Source organism: Pristiophorus japonicus, chromosome 4 (assembly GCF_044704955.1).
Source record: "Pristiophorus japonicus isolate sPriJap1 chromosome 4, sPriJap1.hap1, whole genome shotgun sequence".
Classification (NCBI taxonomy): Eukaryota; Metazoa; Chordata; class Chondrichthyes; family Pristiophoridae; genus Pristiophorus; species Pristiophorus japonicus.
The window spans coordinates 29,033,746-29,055,689 of record NC_091980.1 but is presented as its reverse complement, the minus strand read 5'-3'; the positions used below and the strand labels follow the sequence as shown (position 1 = coordinate 29,055,689).

General features: G+C 40.9%; 1 protein-coding gene across 1 annotated transcript in view; it reads right to left on the bottom strand.

Moving 5' to 3' along the window:
* LOC139262854 (NEDD4 family-interacting protein 1) overlaps window positions 1-21,944 on the bottom strand; it is a 57,633-nt gene that overhangs the window by 8,284 nt on the left and 27,405 nt on the right. Inside the window, exons 3-6 of the mRNA XM_070878062.1 lie at window positions 16,464-16,594; window positions 9,687-9,774; window positions 8,117-8,241; window positions 6,610-6,676 (exon numbers count right to left, since the gene is read on the bottom strand). Of these exons, the coding sequence (XP_070734163.1) occupies window positions 6,610-6,676; window positions 8,117-8,241; window positions 9,687-9,774; window positions 16,464-16,594 (411 nt within the window). The remainder of the gene's footprint in view (window positions 1-6,609; window positions 6,677-8,116; window positions 8,242-9,686; window positions 9,775-16,463; window positions 16,595-21,944) is intronic.

Genomic DNA, 21,944 nt, shown 5'->3' with positions numbered 1-21,944 from the left:
CATCCACCTTATTCCGAATTACTCCTCGCATTGAGGCACAGAGCCTTTAGGCTTGTTTTTTTTTTTTAAAAACACACTTTGCCCCTTTAGAATTTTACTGTAATGTGGCCCTTTTTGTTTTTTGCCTTGGGTTTCTCTGCCCTCCACTTTAACTATTCTCCTTTCTATATTTTGCTTCTGACTCCGTTTTATTTCCCTCTGCCTCCCTGCATAGGTTCCCATCCCCCTGCCATATTAGTTTAACTTCTCCCCAACAGCACTAGCAAACACTGCTGGGCATCCAGCAGGTCTAAAGACAAAGTGTGGGTAAAGGTTTCAAAAGTAGCAAGGGGATAGGAGGGGTCAGGGGCAGGTGTTATTGCATTGGATAGACTGGATGTGGGGAGGATGTTTCCCCTGGCTGGGAAGTCTAGAACAAGGGGTCACAGTCTCAGGATATGGGGTAGGAAATTTAGGACCGAGGTGAGAAGAAATTTTTTCACTCAGAGGCTGGTGAACCTGTGGAATTCTCTACCACAGAACACTGTAGAGGCCAAGTCACTGAATATACTTAAGAGGGAGATAAGATAGATTTCTAGACACGAAAGACATCAAGGGATATGGGGGAAAAAGTGGGAATATGGTGTTGAGATAGAGGAACAGCCATGATCATATTGAATGGTGGTACAGACTTCAAGGGCAGAATGGCCTACTACTGCTCCTATTTTCTATGTTTCTATGTTTATAATCCACTGGTCAACCTGCACTTAGAATACTGTCTGCAATTCTGGTTATAACACTTAAATAAAAGAGACACAAATGCATTGCAAAGGGAAATAAAAAGACCAAAAGGATGATCCCAAAGGGAAGGAGTGTAAAAGGAAAGGAGTGAAAAGACAAAGCTTAATCCCACAGTCTAGTGAGCAAGTTAACATATGATTTCAGGAAAGTATGTAATATACTAAATAGCATATAGAGAAGGAGAAACCTGAATACTACTTTAAAGTCAGGCAAGCCAGCAGAACCCAGACGACACAGAGCAGATCTTACCAGAAGGTAAACAACATTTCAAATAGCCTTGCAGGTATGATAGTGGATTGAAAGGCATTAGGAGAGTTAATAATGCAGTTGGATGCTGGGCTGAGTTACCTGAAATACGCGTGAGTTGAGATCAATGGGTGAAATGTCCTTTTCCTTTTTTGATACTCTTATTTTAGGACAGGAAGGGTGGAATTGTAATAAGGACATAAGAAGCATAAGAAGTAGGAGCAGGAGTAGGCCAAACAGCTCCTCAAGCCTGCTCCACTATTCAACACGATCATGGCTGATCGTCTACATCAATTCTACTCTATCTGCATATCCCTGGATTCCCTTAGTGCCCAAGAATCTATCAATCTCAGTCTTGAATATACTTAACGCCTGAGCAGCCTCAGCCCTCTAGTAATCTGCATTCAACTGCACCTTTCACAAAGATTAGCAGCAATATATTTATATATCCACTACATCACTCAGCATTAGAGAGTTCAATACTGCTGCTAGGCTTTTATTTCTTTTCCAATTTCTTCTCCCCTCTTCCAAAAGTTCATGCTTAGTATTACGTACAGGACATTGCATTTCAGAAGTGCTTGCATCCTTCAAGATGCTGAAAGTTAGTTTGCTGTAGGATATATTGTATTTTTTTCCACTTTGGTATTTATGTGACTGCCAGACAGGGCTGTGCTCCAGGGAAGCCTGAATACCGTGAGTGCCATCTTCAGTCCGCTTTAATCGGATTTTCAACATTTTCTTTTTGTTACATTTTATTGAGAGATGTAAAATCAAAAGTGCTGTTTCTGGGAGAGCAATATTGCTGACATAAATTTTAATGCAAGTCATGACCCCACTCCGCACAGCTGTCAAAGTGCTGCATACAACATGTAGTATTGGCACGTGATCATATTATTTTGGAGCATTTGCAATTATTGGCCATGCTCTCAATAGGAACAAAAGCTGCTGAAATATATTAAAAGCTAAAATCACAAGGAATACATAAATTGATTTTTTTTTTATTCTTGCCAATTTCCTTCCTCCATGCTATGGACACTGGGAGCTTGCCTCGACAGTGAATGTTTGTGAGCTATTCAACTGCAGAAGGAGGAGGAAGGGGAGGGAGTATTGCAGTGGAGCCAAATCCCATCCTGACCTAATGACCACACAGGTGGGCTTCCAACAGGGGCTGCTGGATAATAATCAGGAGCAAGACCCTTGGCCAAGTCTCCTCGCTCATCCCACCAACCCCCCAAATAGCTAATCCAAGGCCAACTGTAGCACCTCTATTCATTGTTTCCATTAAGCTGCGCAGCGCTCCAGGGGACCCATGCAGCCGGCTTTTCAATAGTATTTTGAAGGAGCCGCTAGATCTTTTTCCAATGATTTTGAATCTATGACCTCTAATTATTGATCCAATCGCCAGAGGGAATATTTTTTCCCTATTTACTCTATCAAAACCTCCCATCATCTTGAAAACCTCTATTAGGTTGCCTTTTAACCTTCTCTGTTCCAAGAAGAATAGTCCCAACCTCATAACAGAAATCCCTCATCCCTGGTAACATCCTGGTAAACCTCCTGTGTACGTTTTCTAAGGCCTTTGCATCTTTCCTGAAGTGTGGTGCCCAGAATAGTCCACAATACTCCAGCTGAGGCCTAACCAGTGATTTATAAAGTTCTTGCACCATCTCTTTGTTTTTATGTTCTATTCCTCTATTTATAAAGCCAAGTAACTCATATGATTTTTTTAACCACCTCAACAACTTGCCCTGCCACCTTTCAGGATTTATGTATATGGGCACTAAGGTCTCTATGTTCATCTACACTTTTCAAAAACATGCCATTTATAGTATTTCCATATTAGTCCTCCCAAAGTGCATCACTTCACCTTTCTCCAGATTTAAATCCATTTGCAATTTTTCTGCCCATTACACCATCTTATGCCAGCCTGAAGCCTATGACAATCCTCATCATCATCTACTACTTTGCCAAGTTTTGTATCATCTGCAAACTTTATAATGCTGCTCCCTACACCAGAGTCTAGGTCGTTCATAAAAATTGCAAAGAGTAATGGATCCAAAAATGACCCTTGGGGAACATCATGCAAACCACTTCCTAGTCTGAAAAACATCCATCCACCATCAGCCTTTGCTTCTCGCCACTGAGCCAATGTTGTATCCATACCACCACTTCCCCCTTAATTCCATGCACTTCCATCTTCTTAATAAGTCTCCTGTGTGGAACTTTGTCGAATGCCTTCCGAAAGTCCATATATACACCAACTGCACTACCTTGATCAACTTTCTATGTTGCCTTGTCAAAAAATTCAATCAAGTTCGTCAGACACTATTAACCCTTTAGCAAATCCAACTCTCCTTGATTAACTCCAAATGAAAGTTTATTTTGTCCCTGATAATGGTTTCCAATAACTTTGCCACCTTGGATGTTAGGCTGACTGGCCTGTAGTTTCCTGGTTTATCCCTCTCCCCCTTCTTGAATAGTGGTATAACATTTTAGCAACCCTCCAGCACTACTCCTGTATCCAATGAGGACTGAAGTATTGTGACCAATGCCTCTGCTATTTCGACCTTTGCTTCTTTCAACAACCTAGGATGCATTGCTAATCTTTTTAGTACATTTTTCTGATCTTTTTAGTACATTTCTCTATCTATTATTATCCTGTCCATAACTTGCTTCTCTTTTTAGTGTAACCTTCACATCATCCACTTCCTTTGTGAAGACAGATGCAAAGCACCAATTTAATACTTTTTTTGACATCCTGAGCCTCCACATGAAGAATTCCCTTTGGGTCTTTAATAGGCCTAGCAAACCGCTTATACGCTATGCTTATACAAAGTTTTAGGGTTCAATTTAATGTTGCCTGCTAATCTTTACTCGTAACCTCTCTTTGCCTCCCATATGAACTTTTTCAATTCCCTCCTGTACTTTCCTGGTTATTAACTGAATCTTGCTCCTGAAATTTGTCACAAGCCTCCTTATTCTGTTTTATTTTAACTTTTATTTCCTTTGTCATCCAGAAAGCATTAGCTTTGGATGCTTTATCTTTTCCCGTCAAAGGAATATGCTTAGATTGCACCTGAACACTCTTCTTCCGTGAATGCCTTCCATTACTGCTTTACCCTGCAACCATCTTTTCCAATCTACCTGTGCCAAGTTTATTCTTCAATCACTGAAATTAGCTCTTCCCCAATTTAGCATTTTTACCATCGATATTTTCTGGTCTCGCTCTAAAATTACTTTAATCTGAGTTATATTGTGGTCACTGGACATTGGACCAAAGTATAATTTTAAAACCACGTTTCTGTCAGTACCTTGGGGACAAAGTTCATAGAAACAACATTTTCCCCAGAGTATTTCTTTGACATATTGTGGTTTAAAAAAAAAGCAATGAAATACTATTCATTATCTTAAACTGTATTTGAAAGTTGTCTCTAAAATGCAAACCAACAAGGCAGGAGAAGGATTCCATTGCAATAACAGATCTACAGCTCTGTATTCTTATTCTACTAAACAGTTTGGTCACTTTCATTACCGTTTATTTCAGCTATTGAGTTGTTCATTAAAAAAGAGACATTTAATAAAAAAATCAAGCCAAATCTGGTAAAGCTGCTGTCTGAAAGAATTATTGGACGTTGCAGAGATGATAGTATGAAGTGAAACATTGCAGGCCCAATTATTTCACTTGTTCTTCGCCATTTACAAAAATAAACTCATCAGACAGCTCGTTCTGGGAACAAGAAACCATTTCACTTCAACCACTCTACAATATTGAGAATCGACAGATTATTTTATAGATGCAATCAACCTCCAGCATCTTTATGATTTTTTAAAAAACTACAATATCTTATTGTAAGAAGTAAAGTCAGAAAGTACTGGGAGGACAATATTGCTGACATAAAATTTTAATGCAAGCTCAGCACTGATGTCAATGCTGCACTGTTTAATCATGTCATTTGTGGGAACATGTGGGGACAGACAAATGGCTCAATATGCTGTCTCAATATGTACAATAGCTGTTGAAATATATTAAAAACTGAAATAACATCACAACCTGGAGCAATCAAAAACTACGTACCTCCCTGGAGCTCTATAAATCCTGTTCTCCAATTACCCGACAGAACACAAGAACATAAGAATTAGGAGGAGGCTCGTCTAGCCTGCTCTGCCACTCAGTGAGATCATGGCTGATCATCTACTTCAACTCCACTTTCTTGCACTATCCCCATATCCCATGATTCCCTTAATATCCAAAAATCTATCAATCTCGATCTTGACATTAGGATAACTGCAGGGACACACAGAACCAGACAAGGTGGTAACAATGACAGGAGACACACTCAAAGCCGTGGCTAATCTTTTTCGCCCCAGATGGGGTGCTTTGCTTTTGCAAGATGCTGTGCTTTGTGGCCTGGAGGAGAACATTCAGTCTTGCTGGAGCTTTGGCAGGCAACCCTGGAATTAATCTAGCTACTTAGTCAAGTATTCAACAGAATATGCTGCCTAAAACATTTCACTCCCCCTCCCACATGGTATTATAAAAATTTATTTTTGCCTCATTTTATAGGTGCCATTCATTTACCCCCACGCCACACACTATTCTCTGATCAAGATAGCTGCTAGGAAATTTGTCCCAGGACTTTGTTCTCACCTTAAGCTGACCATTTATCCTGTACTAAGTACTGCATTCCTATGCTCACCAACCTTTCTTGGCTTAACATTCCCCCAGTGCATAGACCGTAAAATCCTCAGCTTCTCTGTACTTCAACATTATGTACATCCTCTGCTCTTCTGACCCCGGTCTACTGTATAATTCCATCTTCACTGCACCATCGGTAGCACAGCCTTCAGCACTGCATCCCTGCATTATGAAATTAATTTCCGAAACCCCTCTACCTTGCTAATCTTCTCATTTCAAAACCCCCCCCAGATCAATCTCTTCCCCTCAATCACATCCCCTAACTTTTCTTCCTGCTTCCTCCTTTGATAGCCTATAAAGCATTGGGGCATTTCATTACATGAAAGGTGCTACGCAAATGAGCTGCAGAGGAATTTCCTCTCCCCATGAGGAACTGCGTGGGTCTCCAAAGTCACTGCAGATTTTCTCAATCTGGTGTACAGGTACAACATCTCAAATACGGCAACCTCGGGACCGAGACCTTGCTGAATTTTGGATTTTTCCAGATTTCGGACAAGAAAATCAAGAGCATACGTATGCTACTGAGACAGACAAAGTACTAATAGTGGCGTGGGTCAGGTCGGGTCGAGGGTCATTTGGCAAGGCTCAGACTGATCGCACACCGTTTAAAACAAAGCGGCGAAGCCGATAACCAGCCAGACCCACCGGTTTTTGGACAATAATTCCAGATTTTATTTGATGAATATCAAATGGGATTTTCTCAAAAATGTCCGGTTTTCGGATAATTCCGATTTTTGGACAGCCGGATTTGAGACGTTGTAACTATGGTAGAAATAGGAAGTTAAATAAAACTAACGCAATCACTACAGCATGCAAGCCATACAACTCTGTTTAAAAAGAATGATCAAAAATAAGAATATTTAAAAAGAGGGAAATTACACGCTTACCCAGTACCAGGAAAACCCACCAGAGCCAGTATTGACCATCAAAGTATCCAGGGAAATAAGTAGAGAACTGAAAGACAGAATTGTTTTTTTTTTTTAAAAAGTCCACAAATGTAAGATAATATATTGCTTTAGATCTTTAATGACTGCAGTAACATTTCTGTGTCAACAATAAAAGTAATAATTAATGTGTGGCTCAGAAAGCAATCTCATTATTTTCACTAAGTAGAGAAGCGGGAAGCAATTCAGCCCATCTAGCTCACCCCTCCATAGAAATCTACATTCTTCCCACATCGCAAGAAAAATACCACATTAGTATGTGTTTCTCATCTGCATCAAAACAGTGACTACATTTCAAAAGTTCTTCATTGGCTGTATTGCGCTTTGGGACATCCTGAGATCCTGAGAAGTGCTATATAAATACAAGTCTTTCTTTCATACCGTGTAAGCGGAATTTCCCATACATTTCAAAGGCTAAAAGGATGTTTCAGCCTCTGGCCTGAGCGAGAGAACGAGTGAGAGACTGAACCATGAAAGCACAGGAACCAGGATGGTCCTGAGTAAAACAGAACCAAAATGAGTTCGGGAGCATATTAGAGGCGGTTGGTAAAGAGACTGTTTTATACTGACTTCTGCCAGGAGCAGTGTGTATTTTTAAAAGATCAGTGCTTTTACTGTTGTCATTATTTCAGAGTTTGCATTATTCTGTAGGGCTACTGGTTTCATTTCAGTAAATAAATCTAACTTGGTTTATTCGGAATCTGAGCCCTGCTCAAGCGTTGGGTGTTGGTAATACCATCTACTGGAATTGCTTCGAGAGAAATAAAGTACATTGCACACTAGTGATCTAGGGTTGTGTGCACCCTAAAAGCCACATACAAGGTTTCTGCAACAGCAGAAAACTATAGGACTACAGCTTCTGGCACATAAGGTTTGCTATGGAAAGAATTCCAGACCATAGCGAAGCCACCTCAAGAAGGAATAGCTCAGTAAAACACCTTTAAATTACATCACGCTGGTGGCAGCGAGTTGAAAGAATTTCCTGTCACGCCGAGTTATGAAAATTATGTTTGAATAATTTGGGGACTATGTGAAAGGTCTCAATCACACAAAGCAGTATAAAAACTGAAATTACAATTTACAGAATGCATCCTTTGATTGCAATAGCTTCTTCTTTCATCTCATGAAAGCATTGCTTTCATGTGGCATTATCAGAACTACATTTGTACCTAAGCCAAAATGTTCCTATTAAACAGGAAATGGCTACTATAGTATGGAAGTCACAATATTGCATAAAGGCACAAAGAAAACATGTTCTGGTGCCATTTACTTAGCAGCAGAATGCTCATTTTACGCACAAATTGCAGCACCAGACTTGATGGTCACAAAAGCTTAGGAGAAGCTGAAATTGATGTTACTGTGGAGAATATATCTTCATTTGGATTTTATAACCAAAAGGAAAGCTCAATATTAATTTATTACATAGATGGGAACAACATAGTGAACTCACCCGGACAATGAGGATCCACTTAATGAGAGAGAGGCCAAATCCAGAGATGGCCCCATACCGACCAGCAGCTGAAGTGGTCAAACAAAATGATAAGAAGAAACCAATCCAGTTGAACAGGAATGCCACTAGGAAACATTGGAAAGGGGAAAGAGCATTACCATCAAAAATTTGAATTTGTTCATTTCTTGTAACTTTATCATTCTCAGATTTCCCCCCCCCCCCCACCCCCCCCCACTCCCCTCCAACGAATACCTTCCCAAAGCCAGTAAACTATGATGTTCCGATATGTAAATTTTTAAATACCTAAGGATGAAATGCCTGGAAGCATATTCTGCCAACATTAAGTGCGACAGCGCAGCAGTTCTCGCGACCAGTCTGCCTCAGCCTGACCCTGTCCCAAATCCAGAAAGCAAGGTCAATGGCATAAGGGGAAGAATGCCTGTGGCATTTGCATTAATCCTTGGACATCCATTGTATGTGGGCTAGGCATTTCAGAGTGGCACATGCCATTCTGATGGGAGGGCAGGTCATTCTATCCAAAGACTGAAGCATTTTTAGAACAATAATCCATTATGCAGAAACTACTTTCCTAACGGTAGCTGACTGCTGTTAAGAACCCGGCACGGTGAGCCTCACTTATTCTACTGGATTGCATCATGCAGGTGTGTTTTACATTCGGGGCAAAGGAGGTGAAGCACACAGGATTTCTCATGGGTGTCATAATTTCATCAGTCCCACCTCCTCTTCTGAGATGAGAAAGAGCATGTTGTCAGGAGAAGCAAGTAGACATTTCTCACTGGGCAAAAAATGTGGCAGAGACTCTTCAGACCTGGGTCTTGCACACATTGGTGTAGTAGGACTGGTTCTGCAAGTTATTCTTCATTCCAGACAGTGACGTTCTAAAGATATTGCAGGGAAATTGGTGAAACACCATCAATTCAGCAAATCTAAATGTCTATTAAGGCAATCTCTTCCATCTTTCGGATGGGACGTTAAACCGAGGCCCCATCTGCTCTCTCAGGTGAACGTAAAAGATCCCATGGCACTATTTTAAAGAAGAGCAGGGGTGTTATCCCCAGTATCCTGGCCAATATTGATCCCTCAATCAACATAAACAGATTAGCTGGTCGTGGGAACTTGCAGTGTACAAATTGGCTGCCACGTTTCCTACATTACAACAGTGACTGCACTTCAAAAGTACTTCATTGGCTGTAAAGTGCTTTGAAGTTGTGAACGGCACTTTACAATGGCAAGTCTTTCTTTCTCTTTATAATATTAATGTTCCAAATTACAAGAGCTGCCAACTTAAATTTAACACTAGCATGATTTGCTAACCATCTCCTGGAGTTTAATATTAAATCATACAGGTACCACAAAATAATTAGAAATGGCAGCCCTTAAAGCTTTCTGTTGCTATGTAATGCACTGACCAGACTGCCACTCTATATCCATACATTGGCAGTTTAATTCTTTTACATAAATTCTTTTCTTCCTATTAGTAAACATACTGGTTACGCAATTCTCAGAAATGCTCACGTTAGTATAAATATAATGTAAAAATAATCCTTACTGAAGAATGTCAGCATGAATATACCATCATTCCCTATCCTGAGCTGGTCTGCATCATCAAAGTCATCTCTTCCTGAAAAATCATCATCCTGTTTGGACAAAAAGAAATACATTTTAGATTTGGGTTTTTTTGGAGGATGAAAACATACAAACAGGATAACCACATTAAGCATCTAGAAATTTTGACCAGAAAGGTAGCAAATAATTCAGAAAACCATTAACTTAAAGTCCTGCACTAATTGTAATCCTGAGGCCCTGTGCCTTAATCTACTTTCCAACCTCAAACTTTTCCCCCACTTTATATCTTGAATATTATTTTTCCCTATATCATTGATTTGGCATGAACCACAACTTATGGCTGAACCTTCTGCCTCTCCAAGAGTTTCTGCACCCATTTTTATGCCCCTTATCCTGAGTGGCAATCCATCATTCAGGGATCATGCTGAGTTACTCCTCTCACAATTGAATCACCCACTACGATTGAATTCCCACTCTTATTTGCTCCCCTCAACTCCCTCTGCCAACCTTGGGCACATACATTTTTTCACAGCACAGTGCCATTGAACAAGGCTGCCCTCATTTAAATCAACGTCCTTGTAACAAGCATATTGTAACAAGTATCGATACAAAAGCAAAATACTGCGGAGACTGGAAAACTGAAGTAGAAACAGAAAATGTTCTGATGAAAGGTCATCGATCTGAAGTGTTAACTCGGTTTCTCTCTCCACAGATGCTACCTAACCTGCTGAGTATATCCAGCATTTTCTGTTTTAATTCAGCATTGATAACCTATTTGCCAAAAGTGTCCTCTGCACATACTTCTTACCTTCTTCCCACCTTGAAAGGTCGCTACTTCCCATCCTTAATCCTCTATCACTCTGTATCCCTGCCTGTCGGTGAACACCACCTGGACCATATATTCCAAAAAGCCTTCCACCTGTTGTATATGATGCAGTATCTCCTGCTGTTCAAGCTCAGTAACTCTGAACTCCTGAGCAACTGAAACACTTTCCAAAAAAAGTGTTTGCGCCCTGGATGCTCAAACCATTAGGAACTTCCACACCCAGATTCACACAATGCAGATCAAAACTGTGCTGCCATTTTAAAACTCGCTTACATTTTTGTGCATTATATAGCACAAGGCAAATAAACTTAAACTACACAGTATAAAAATCTAACTAATGAGTCTAACTATGTACAATATCATAAGCTTACCCCAGTTTGCAGCAAACTTCTCTCTCCTTTCGCTGGTTTACTGCTCTCTTCTGCTCAATCATTCAATTTTCAAACTCAGACAGCACATTAATACACCGATTACTGCAGCACACATCAACACTAACTACAGTATATAAAATAAACACTCATTAGCAGTAGGAGCTCCTTCACCAATTCCTGGGGAATTCAACTTAGTACATCTCCATCACCTGACATGACTTCCTTAACCTGTGCTTGCTGCTTTCTCTCTTTCAGCCAGTTCCCTATCCACCTCTAGGTTTTATCCAGGATACTTGCCTTGCACCCCTAACTATTGTAAAGTTAGGCAACAGTTTTTCTTTCAGGATTTAAAGGCTTCCTGGATTTTCCAACACCTACTTGGGCTGTCACTTCTTCAAAAACAGACAAGGAGATTGGCTGGGCAGGAACACCCCTTTTAGAACCGAGTTGGCTGCTATTTACTAGGGTACTTTCATTGAGGTAATCCTCAGGTTTGTTTCCAATAATTAAATCAATTATTTTGTCAGTTATTGATGCAAAATGAATGGGTCTGCAATTCCCCGAGTTTGTTTAGCCTTTTAGCCCATGTCCTAACTCGCACCAAGTTCTGCTCCCAGTTAAGCAACACCTTGATTTTAAAATTCTCATCCTGGTTTTCAAATCCCTCCATGGCCTCGCCCCTCCCTATGTTGGTAATCTTCTCCAGCACAGTAATCCCCCGATATCTCTGTTTCTGGCCTCTTGAACAGCCCCAATTTTAATCGCTCCACCATTAGTGACCATGCCTTCATCTACCTATGTCTGACGCTCTGGAATTCCCTCCCTAAAGCTCTCTATCTTCCTTTAAGAAGCTCCTTAAAACCTACCTCTTTGACCAAGCTTATGGTCATCTGCCCTAACATCTCCTTATATGGCTCGGTGTCAAATTTTGTTTTTGATAATGCTCCCGTGAAGCGCTGTGGGACGTTTAAGTACATTAAAGGCGCTATATAAATGTTAAGTAGTTGCTGCTGTTTTGTTGCCTTTTCTGAAACTAGAAACCATGGTGGCATTTCCTCAATTGAATGGGAACTCCCTTGCATTCACTAAATTGCTCATGATGACTACCAACACTTGGTAGATTTTGTCCCAAATCTCACTTCGCACCCATCCTAAGGCTGTCTTGGACCTCCATGCAAGTGATGACTGCCTTACTGACTCCTTAGTGAACACTTCCAGGAAGTAATCAATTATGTTAACTAGTTTTAGCTTTAATCTTCATTTGAATCTTTGCTAACCCTTGTGTTGTGTAATATGGAGAATTTCTTTAATACTGCTCATATAGGGTCTTATCTGGTTAACAACACAACCTTTAAATTCCTCATTGGATGAAAAGTTACAAACAGTAAATACAGTCAGAATTAAAACTTGGATGATCAGCAGAACATGAATCTAAAAATAATTCCAGCTTTAAAGATTGTTACAGACAGTAGTAGCACATGTCAAGCTGATGAAACCCTGAGATTAATTTCCTTTACAGCTAGTAAGACTTGGAAAGAGTAACCAAAGCCCAGGTCAATAATAGATCTTTTGCAAAGCACATACAATAACCCAGGGTTGCGTTTCAGAACTGGAAACATTACACTGCAACTGCAGTGACCAAGAACAAAATGATAACACGATTCTGCTCCACAAATAGTTCATTAGATGAAGTGGTCCTGGGCAGCACAGACCAGGAAGAATCCATATTTGATCCCTGGCCTGTACTATGATTTAAATATAGCTCTTGCTGTAGTTGTATTTATTTGTTTCATTTTCAGGACTATACATTGCTGTAAAGGTCACTCAAATACCATCAGTAACTACCTATTTAAAATTAACATGCTAATACCAAGAAACAACTTGATCAGCAGTGGTCAAGTGGCAATATTTCAGTAATATATATATATTTTAAATTTAATTTTTTTTCCTTTCAATCTATCCTAGTTCATTTCTACTATTTAGATTTCATAGCGATCGGCTTTAAACGGCTATGTCTACAGTGTCACCATGCACGGATCCTGAAATGCAGACAATTACAAACTAAGCTCACTGCCAATATACAGGAAATGAGCCGGAGTAGGAAGTTTTAATTTAATAGTGAGATGCAGTCCAATATATACATTTTACATAATCTTCTTTACCTAAAAAGCACTAAGAATGTGGAACTCTGTACCAAAGGGTGTAGTTGAGGTAAATAGTGTAGACGCATTTAAAGGGAAGCTAGATAAGTACATGAGGGTGAAAGGCATAGACGGATATGCTGATGGGGTTAGAAGTAGTAGGATGGGAGAAGGCTCATGTGCAGCATAAACATCGGCACAGACCTGTTGGGCCGAATGGGCTGTTTCTGTGCAGTCTCTGTAATCGCTTCGCACGGCAATTAAAAAGTCTTTATTTCGGTGCATGATTTTTAATGATGTATTTGAAAGTCTCTTCATAATAGGAGAGAGAAGAGACACTTATCTTACCAACTAAACCCACTATAAGATTGGCATGAGACCATCTTATTTAAGCAGCACAATACTCGAGTCATTAACAGCTATCCAAAGAAGCAATGGGATAAAAATTCTGACGTCACGGGCCCATACGAAGAGTCTATGGACCCGGAAGGCATCGGAAAAAACAGTTTTCAGCGTGCAATGCGCATGCGCTGAAAACGGGCTTTTCTGATCTGTCAAGCGAGAGCGAGGATGTTTGCTTGGGCAAGATTGCGATATTTACGCACATCTTGCCCAGCAAATGTCCTCAAAAATCTTGCGCCTGATAAAAGCAGGCACATAGCCTACTTTTACAGGCGCAAGTGTTTTAAAACACACAAAAACCACGTTAAAATAAAGTTATGAAAACATATTTTATTGTTAAAAAATTTCCCCACAACGGCAAGTTTATTTTAATGTATAATTTTAAAAACTTTTTTTAAAATTGGGAATATATATATTTTTTAATAAGACATTAATAACTAATTTAAATGAATCTTAAATATGTAGTGTATCTTTTTTTAATTAGTGTTTTGGGTGTTGGGGGGGGGCGGGGGGAGGGTTCTCATTCAAAATAATGGGAACTCCGTAAGTTCAGAAAATACTGTACCATGATTGGCTGCCCAGAGCCATGTGACTCCAGTTCCAGCTTACGGACGTCCCAACGAGCACGCGCTGTGACGCGCAGGGAGAGGAAGCCTGTGGACCGGGATCTCGAGTGGGCGCAGCAGCTTCAGGTAGGTGCACAATTTTTCTCTAAAATCTAGTCGAACGCCCGCGGGAAGGAGAAAGCGGAATTTCTGGGCCAATATTTCATTAACATCCCACGTCTTCACAAGCATGGATATCTTAAAAAATAACCTTGCTTGCAGATTTCTTGGAATCTTGCAGTCCCTCTCCCAGAGCCTCATTTTAGTATCAATGGCACTCAATTCTGTTAGTCATATAATATCTGTGCTGAGAGGGGAATTCTATGCTCCCTAGTTTACACATTCTGTGCTAACAGTAGCATCAGGAACTTGAGATTTGATCATCTCTGCCACGAGATTTGATCATCTCTGCCACAAGATTTAACCGCCTGAGATTCAAAGAGAAGCACAATGCTGGGGAGATTAAAATGTAATTTAATGACTCCAAGAGAAAAAGATTTAACTGATGATTATGGAAGTACAAACAATACTGAATTAATCATCAATGGATCAATAATCTTGTAACAATGCTGGCTGCTACTCTAGGTTACAGTGATTCAGCACTTCACTTCAAAATGACCATACCAATTCATGGAATTCAATATCTTGTGGAACAGACTAGCACTGAGGTAAAATGATTAAACTTAACACCCTCCCCTCAAAATTAACCAATCTTGTTGGATACTCAAACTTTGAAAGATATTTTATGAAGTTGTAATTGTTTCACGTCAAATCTGAACTTTAATTTGAATTAGTGAAGCACAGAAGACACTCAATAAATGGTCTCTTGGAAAACATGGACTATTTTTGTGTGTTATCTTGCATTGTCACTTAGACAGAGAATGCTCATCAAAGTGCATTCAAGTTTAAAACTGCGTCAGCTATATCGCAAACTCAAATAACATCAACTGAAATCTGTCACATTTAAATACATTAGCAGCATAGCTGAGGTAATTGCTTAATTAATGCTATTTCACAGATAAACATTTTGTTGTCTGCACATTTTTCTAATGTTATTTCCAACATTTGAAAACTACATGCTACAACACTAAAATTGTCTCTCCCCATAAAAAGCAAAGATAGGCTAAAAGAATTGGGACTCTACCTTATAGCAGCATAGACTTAGGGGGGGGAATATGATTGAGGTGTATAAAATGAAGGGAATAGACAGTGTTCCAGCTGACAGTTTATTTCAATTAAATAGGTTAGGTAGGACCAGGGGGCACAAATTTAAGTTGTATAAGGCTAGATCTAGGTTAGATGTCAGGAGGTGGTTCTTTTCCCAGAGAATAGTAGACCTCTGGAACAAGCTGCCGTTTCATGTGGTGGATGCAGACTCACTGAACTCCTTCAAGTGAAAGCTGGATTTGTTTCTGGCTGCGGCGGAGATTAACTCTTACAGAAGTTAGGTACTGCAGGGAATTTAATGGACAGAGTGTTCTCCTGGACTAGTTTCGATCACCTAGATGGGTCAGAGAGGAATTTCCCAGATTATTTTTCCCAAATTGGCCTGGGTTTTTAATCTGTTTTTTTGCCTCTCCCAGGAGATCACATGGTTTTGGGTGGGGGTGGAATGTATATGTTGTGATACACAAGGCATTGCAATTGCGTGGGACAGGCATTGATGGACCAGATGGTCTGGACCTGTACATCATTGTTCGGATGTTCGTAAATTCTAGCAGCTGTAAGTAAAAGCAACAACAACCAGGGGGAATCCAGCTTTTAAATAGCACAAGTAGAGACAGGTTTATTGATGTGGGTTGTCCTCAAACCCAGATCAGAGTAAGATAAAATTTATCAGCTACAATAGCTGGAGAATATATAACTAAATATTGTTAGTGTTTCCTTTGAACATGACCAAAACTATCTTATAGAAACAGACAAAAAGTAACAGGCATGAAGAGAACAGGTAGATTTGAATCTAGTGGCTAAGTGGATGCAAGTTATGAAAAGTAAGACTGCATTCCTGTTGCTATTAGAATGGAATGAGAATTGGGATGCCAGGGAAATCATATTTATATAAATATAGAAAATTATTTTTGTAATTTCTCCTGAAAAATGTTTGAAATATCCAAAATTATAGAGGTTGTGCCCTCAATTAAATCTTGGTTGGCCTGCCAAGACTGTTATTATAAGAGGGAAATGGAAAGTCCTTCTCAGAGAGGACAAACCCTTTTACTTTAACTCATTAAGGGCAGGATGAAGTTAGAGATGGAATAAATCAAAATGGGGCAAGAGATCGGTTTTCCATAGCCTTTTACGGAGAAAAACCTATTAGTGGATAGATAATGCATTAGACTTTGTTGAACATATTTTTGTCTATAGTTGTCCAGCTGTAGTATATCTTGTGCATTTGTGTGCAGGTTAGATTCTCACCCGTCCAGAGACCAGAGGCAAGGTTGCTTCAACTTTTGTTCGTTCAGCCTCGTCATATGAAGGGAGTGTGGTTGCCACACTGTAGGACGGGGGCTTTGGAAATGCAGAATCCTCTTTGTAATCAAAGTAGGCTGGAGAATTAAAAAAAAGAAAGCATTAAAAATATATGGTGCAGAGCAGAGCCATTTTCTCTCAGTCTATGTACACAATTGCTTCTTTTTGGTCAATTGTTGTTTTTTTGTGGAACATTCCACACACCTTATGGGATGGGCTGCAGAGCTGCTCTAGCCCTCTGCCAAAGGCACATTACAACTAGTTACTGTGCGATCCAAGATTGTTCAGAGCCACTGGTCCACTGATGTTACCTTCGTTGAACTCCCTTTTTTTAAGTACATTAACAATTAATGTTCCCACTATATTCACACATAGCCTAAGATTAACACGTGGAAATAGAAACATAGAAATTAGGTGCAGGAGCAGGCCATTCGGCCCTTAGAGCCTGCACCGCCATTCAATAAGATCATGGCTGATCATTCAACCTCCGTACCCCTTTCCTGCTTTCTCTCCATACCCCTTGATCCCTTTGGCCGTGAGGGCCATATCTAACTCCCTTTTGAATATAGCCAACGAACTGGCCTCAACAACTTTCTGCGGTAGAGAATTCCACAGGTTAACCACTCGCTGAGTGAAGAAGTTTCTCCTCATCTTGGTCCTAAATGGCTTACCCCTTTACCATATCTCTACAAACTTACTCCTGTGCCTATGTTTTAAATGGTACTGGCTAGAGGCAGCCTGAGAACAAACATTTTGTGTTGAATTCTGTCTTCAGTGACACTGTGAAATATGACCCGCCAGCCAGAAATATCAGCGCCAGCCAGAAATACTCCAGGACCAGCCACAAGTCCCAGCACACCATTTTGTGATTCCATTGGAAGCGCTCCAACAATTGATGGGTGCCAAAACATCCTTTTCATCAGGCATCGATCCTTACAAGAGTCCATTCATGATTGCAATGCTGCAGCTATGTGTTTCTACCTTTAGAGGGCCTCAGGGAGCCATACAAATGGTAAAGCTCAATTCTAGTGGCAAAAAAAAAATCGATGTGATCATTTTTCGGTCCTTCTGCGCCTGCGTCCCCTCGAGACTCCGCCCCCGATGCCTCCCGCCCAAAACTGGAACCGGAAATGGGCCCCTGCAATCAGTCTACCACGTTGTTAATTCCTCCGCGAGCCTGTGACCGGGCTTTCTGATCTTCCGCGAGCCTCTGAGCGACCGGGCGAGAGCGAGCTGGGGGGGGGGGGGGGGGGGGGGGAGAAAGAGGGGCAGGGAGAGCGAGCCTGAGTGGGGGGGGGGGGGGGGGGGGGGAGTGGGGAAGAAGAGGCGGCAAGAGAGCGTCTGGGGGGTGGGGTGGAAGAGAGCGACTGGGGGGGGGGGGGGGGGGAAGAGAGAAGAGGCGGCAAGAGAGAGCCTGGGGGCAGGGGGGGTGGGGAAGAGAAAGGAGAGAGAAAAGAGAGAAGAGGGGGAGGGAGAGAGAAAGAGAGACACGGAGGAGGATCAGAGGGGAGAGAGATTCTTCCAATCCAGAAGTCACGACAGGCTAACAATCTGCACACAATGCCCCATCTGTGGTGGGGGGCGGGGGAAAGAGGTTATGCACTTGCGCTGGGGCAAGGGACTTCGGCTGGCACTTCGTGGCTTTTTGGGAGATTTATCCTCTGTGGCTTCTAAAGTCAAAATGGATTGAGTCACAATTTGCGAAGTCAGTCAGAACTTGGGCTGAATGGTTCCAAGTACACACTCCACAGAAAATTCAGGGTGTGGCTTTTTCTCTAAAGGGGACCAATCTGCAATAGGTGCAGTGAAATTGGAGAGCCAATGAGAGACAAGAGCAGTACAAATAGACGCATCCCCCAAAAAATCGAAAAGCTTTTCAAACTTGACACACAGGACCTCATGACCTTCACACCGAAGAGCTTTGAAAATCAGTGAGGATTTAAAAGAACTGAAAAGTAAAATTCCCTGGGCCAGATTGCATCTATCCTAGCTTGTTGACGGGGACTTGGGGAGAATATTTGCAGAGCATTGGCAAAAATCATGAAAGATTCATGCACTGTTAAACAAGTTGGAGAAGGGTCTTCATAATGATACCTTAACAAGCAACAGTCAGAGGAGAAGATCCTGCTTGACAAAATTCTCCCACTTCTTTTTGTTTCCCTACAATACAACAGTGACTACACATCAAAAATACTTAATTGGCTGTAAAGTGCTTTGGGATGTCCCACTGTCGTGAAAGGCGCTACGTAAATGAAAATCTTTGAAGATTCTACAATTCAAATGGATACTGGCAGCCCCATAATGCAATTCATTTGGACTTCCAGAATGTCTGCGACAAAGTCCCACATACAAGATTACAACTGAAATTAAAATCCATGGAAATCCAGGGTTGAATGCAAACAGCAGACAGAGCTGCAGTGTTAAACTAAGAAGTGGGTAGCCATTGCAGCATGGAGTACCTATCCGCTATATGTTTAGACCCTCGTTTCTTGTGTATATTAAAAGATCTAGATGCAGAAACTAATTGTAAGCCTATAAATTTGCAGACGACACCGATATACAGCACACAAAGGGAATGGAGGATGCAGTTAAGGTTTTGCAGAAGGATTTAAATGTTATGCAATTGCGCAGCAAAATAGCAAATTAAGTTTAATACTGACAAATGTTACGTATTGCGTATTAGAAGGAAGAATCAGCAACATAGCTATATAATGAGAGGAACAAAGTTATGGACAGTGAGGTTTTGAAAAAACAAGTGACACTTTTGAAAGCGAAGAGAGAAACGCCATTTTCAAGTGAAGACAATAGTGCGAAACACAACAAAATGCAAATAGAATAGCCAGACCTGCAGAGTATCAATCTAAAAGAGGTCATGGGGAGACTTTATAATGCTCTGGTTAGAATTCATTGAGAATAATTTTAGCGTCGCCAAGTCAAAATCTCACCACCACCTTCGCAAGGGCAATTAAAGATGGCCAATAAATGCTGGCGTTGCTAGCGATACCCACATCCCATGAATAAAAAAAATAATTGTGCAATTCTGGTCAATGCACTTCAGAGAAGCACACTGGAAAAAGGGCAGAGAAGAATGAATGATGACGTGTAAAGCGGATGAGCAATGAGGAAAGATTAGAAGCAATTAAGCTTTTAGTTTATTGAAGGTTAAAGGGTGACCTCATTAGAGGTGCATAAAGCATTAAATGGTATAGATAAGGTGAACCCTGAATACAATCCAATTCAGCTAGTGCTGCACTTAAAAATTTGAATTATTCAATGTAAATCATAAAGTGGGAATCTAGTGCTAATAATTGAATTAAGAATTAAGAGTAACCTATATTACTTTGTCAACCAGGCTAAAACTAGAAGGCATAAATTTGAATTATTGATGAGCAAAATAGATCTTAGAAAAAATGTAATTAGTCAAACAGCTGAGATAATAGAAACATAGAAAATAGGTGCAGGAGTAGGCCATTCGGCCCTTCGAGCCTGCACCACCATTCAATATCATGGCTGATCATTCACCTCATTACCCCTTTCCTGCTTTCTCTCCATACCCCTTGATCCCTTTAGCCGTAAGGGCCACATCTAACTCCCTTCTGAATATATCTAACGAACTGGCCTCAACAACTTTCTGCGGTAGAGAATTCCACAGGTTCGCAATTCTCTGAGTGAAGAACTTTTTCCTCATCTCGGTCCTAAATGGCTTACCCCTTATTCTTAGATTGTGACCCCTAGTTCTGGACTTCCCCAACATCGGGAACATTCTTCCTGCAATCTAACCTATCCAATCCCGTCAGAATTTTATATGTTTCTATGAGATCCCCCCTCATTCTTTTAAATTCCAGTAAATATAAGCCTAGTCGATCCAGTCTTTTTTCATGCGTCAGTCCTGCCATCCTGGGAATCAGTCTGGTAAACCTTCGCTGCACTCCCTCAACAGCAAGAATATCCTTCCTCAGATTAGGAGACCAAAACTGTACACAATATTCAAGGTGTGGCTTCACCAAGGCCATGTACAACTACAGTAAGACCTCCCTGCTCCTATTCTCAAATCCTCTCGCTATGAAGGCCAACATGCTATTTGCCTTCTTCACCTCCTGCTGTACCTGCATGCCAACTTTCAATGATACCCAGGTCTCGTTGCACCTCCCCTTTTCCTAATCTGTCAGTCACTAATCAGATAATATTCTGCCTTCCTGTGTTTGCCACCAAAGTGGATAACCTCAATTTATCTACATTATACTGCATCTGCCATGCATTTGCCCACTCACCTAACCTGTCCAAGTCACCCTGCAGCCTCTTGGCATCCTCATCACAGCTCACACCGCCACTCAGCTTAGTGTCATTTGCAAACTTGGGAGATATTACATTCAATTTCTTCATCTAAATCATTAATGTACATTGTAAATAATCTCCCATGTAAGGTAGTGTAATCAAAGGCATCATTGGATGTTAGGCCAGGTGAGCTGAAATACTGGAGTAATGTACTCAAGTGGCCTTTGTATGCTTTTGATTTATTGGACATTTTTTCTTGTATGCTGTCTCTAAAAACAGATCATATACATCTGATCTATGGCATTTTATACCATTGAATTGTTAGAGAAAGTGATAGAATTGGATGGAAGTTACTCTAATTGGATCTTAACCTTCATAAAGCTTAAGAAGTTCGTAGCTGGTGGGCGAGTGCTAGCCACCGTGGTTCCGAGTGCAGGTTAAGTACTATACTTGTGATACGGTTGCTAAGGGTTTCTCCTAGGAGGTATGATTAAGAAGTTTGTAGATGATACTAAAATCGGCTGTGTGGTTGATGAAGAAGAAAGCTGCAGACTGCAGGAAGATATCAATGAACTGGCCAGGTGGGCAGAACAGTGGCAAATGGAATTCAATCCAAACAATTATGAGGTAATGCATTTGGGGAGGGCTAACAAGGCAAGGGAATACACATTAAATGGTATCGTATTAGTATTTGTTTGATTCCAGCAAAAAAAGAGGGAGAATATACTGCTTCAGTGGATTTTGCGGTGAGTAATGATGGCGAACTGCCAGCGTTTACCGTCATGGCCCATTTGAAATCAGCCATAACTTCAGGATTTAGCGCACAGGCATCTAAAGGTGGAAATCCTGACGTTGTGTTCAGTCATTCCCTGCTCCGACACAGGCTGCGCTGTGGAACTCCCCATAGCCGGCAATCAGTAAAACTGATGAAAACTTGAACTTTTTCACGCTAATATCACTGTGCTGTGCAGGACACTGAAGTATAGAGGAATAAAGGGACCTTGGAGTGCATGTCCACAGATTCTTGAAGGTAGCAGGCCAGGTTAATAAGGTGCTTAAGGCGGCATACGGAATACTTGCCTTTACAAGCCAAGGCATAGAATACAAGAGCAGGGAGGTTATGCTTGAACTGTATAAAACACTAGTTAGGCC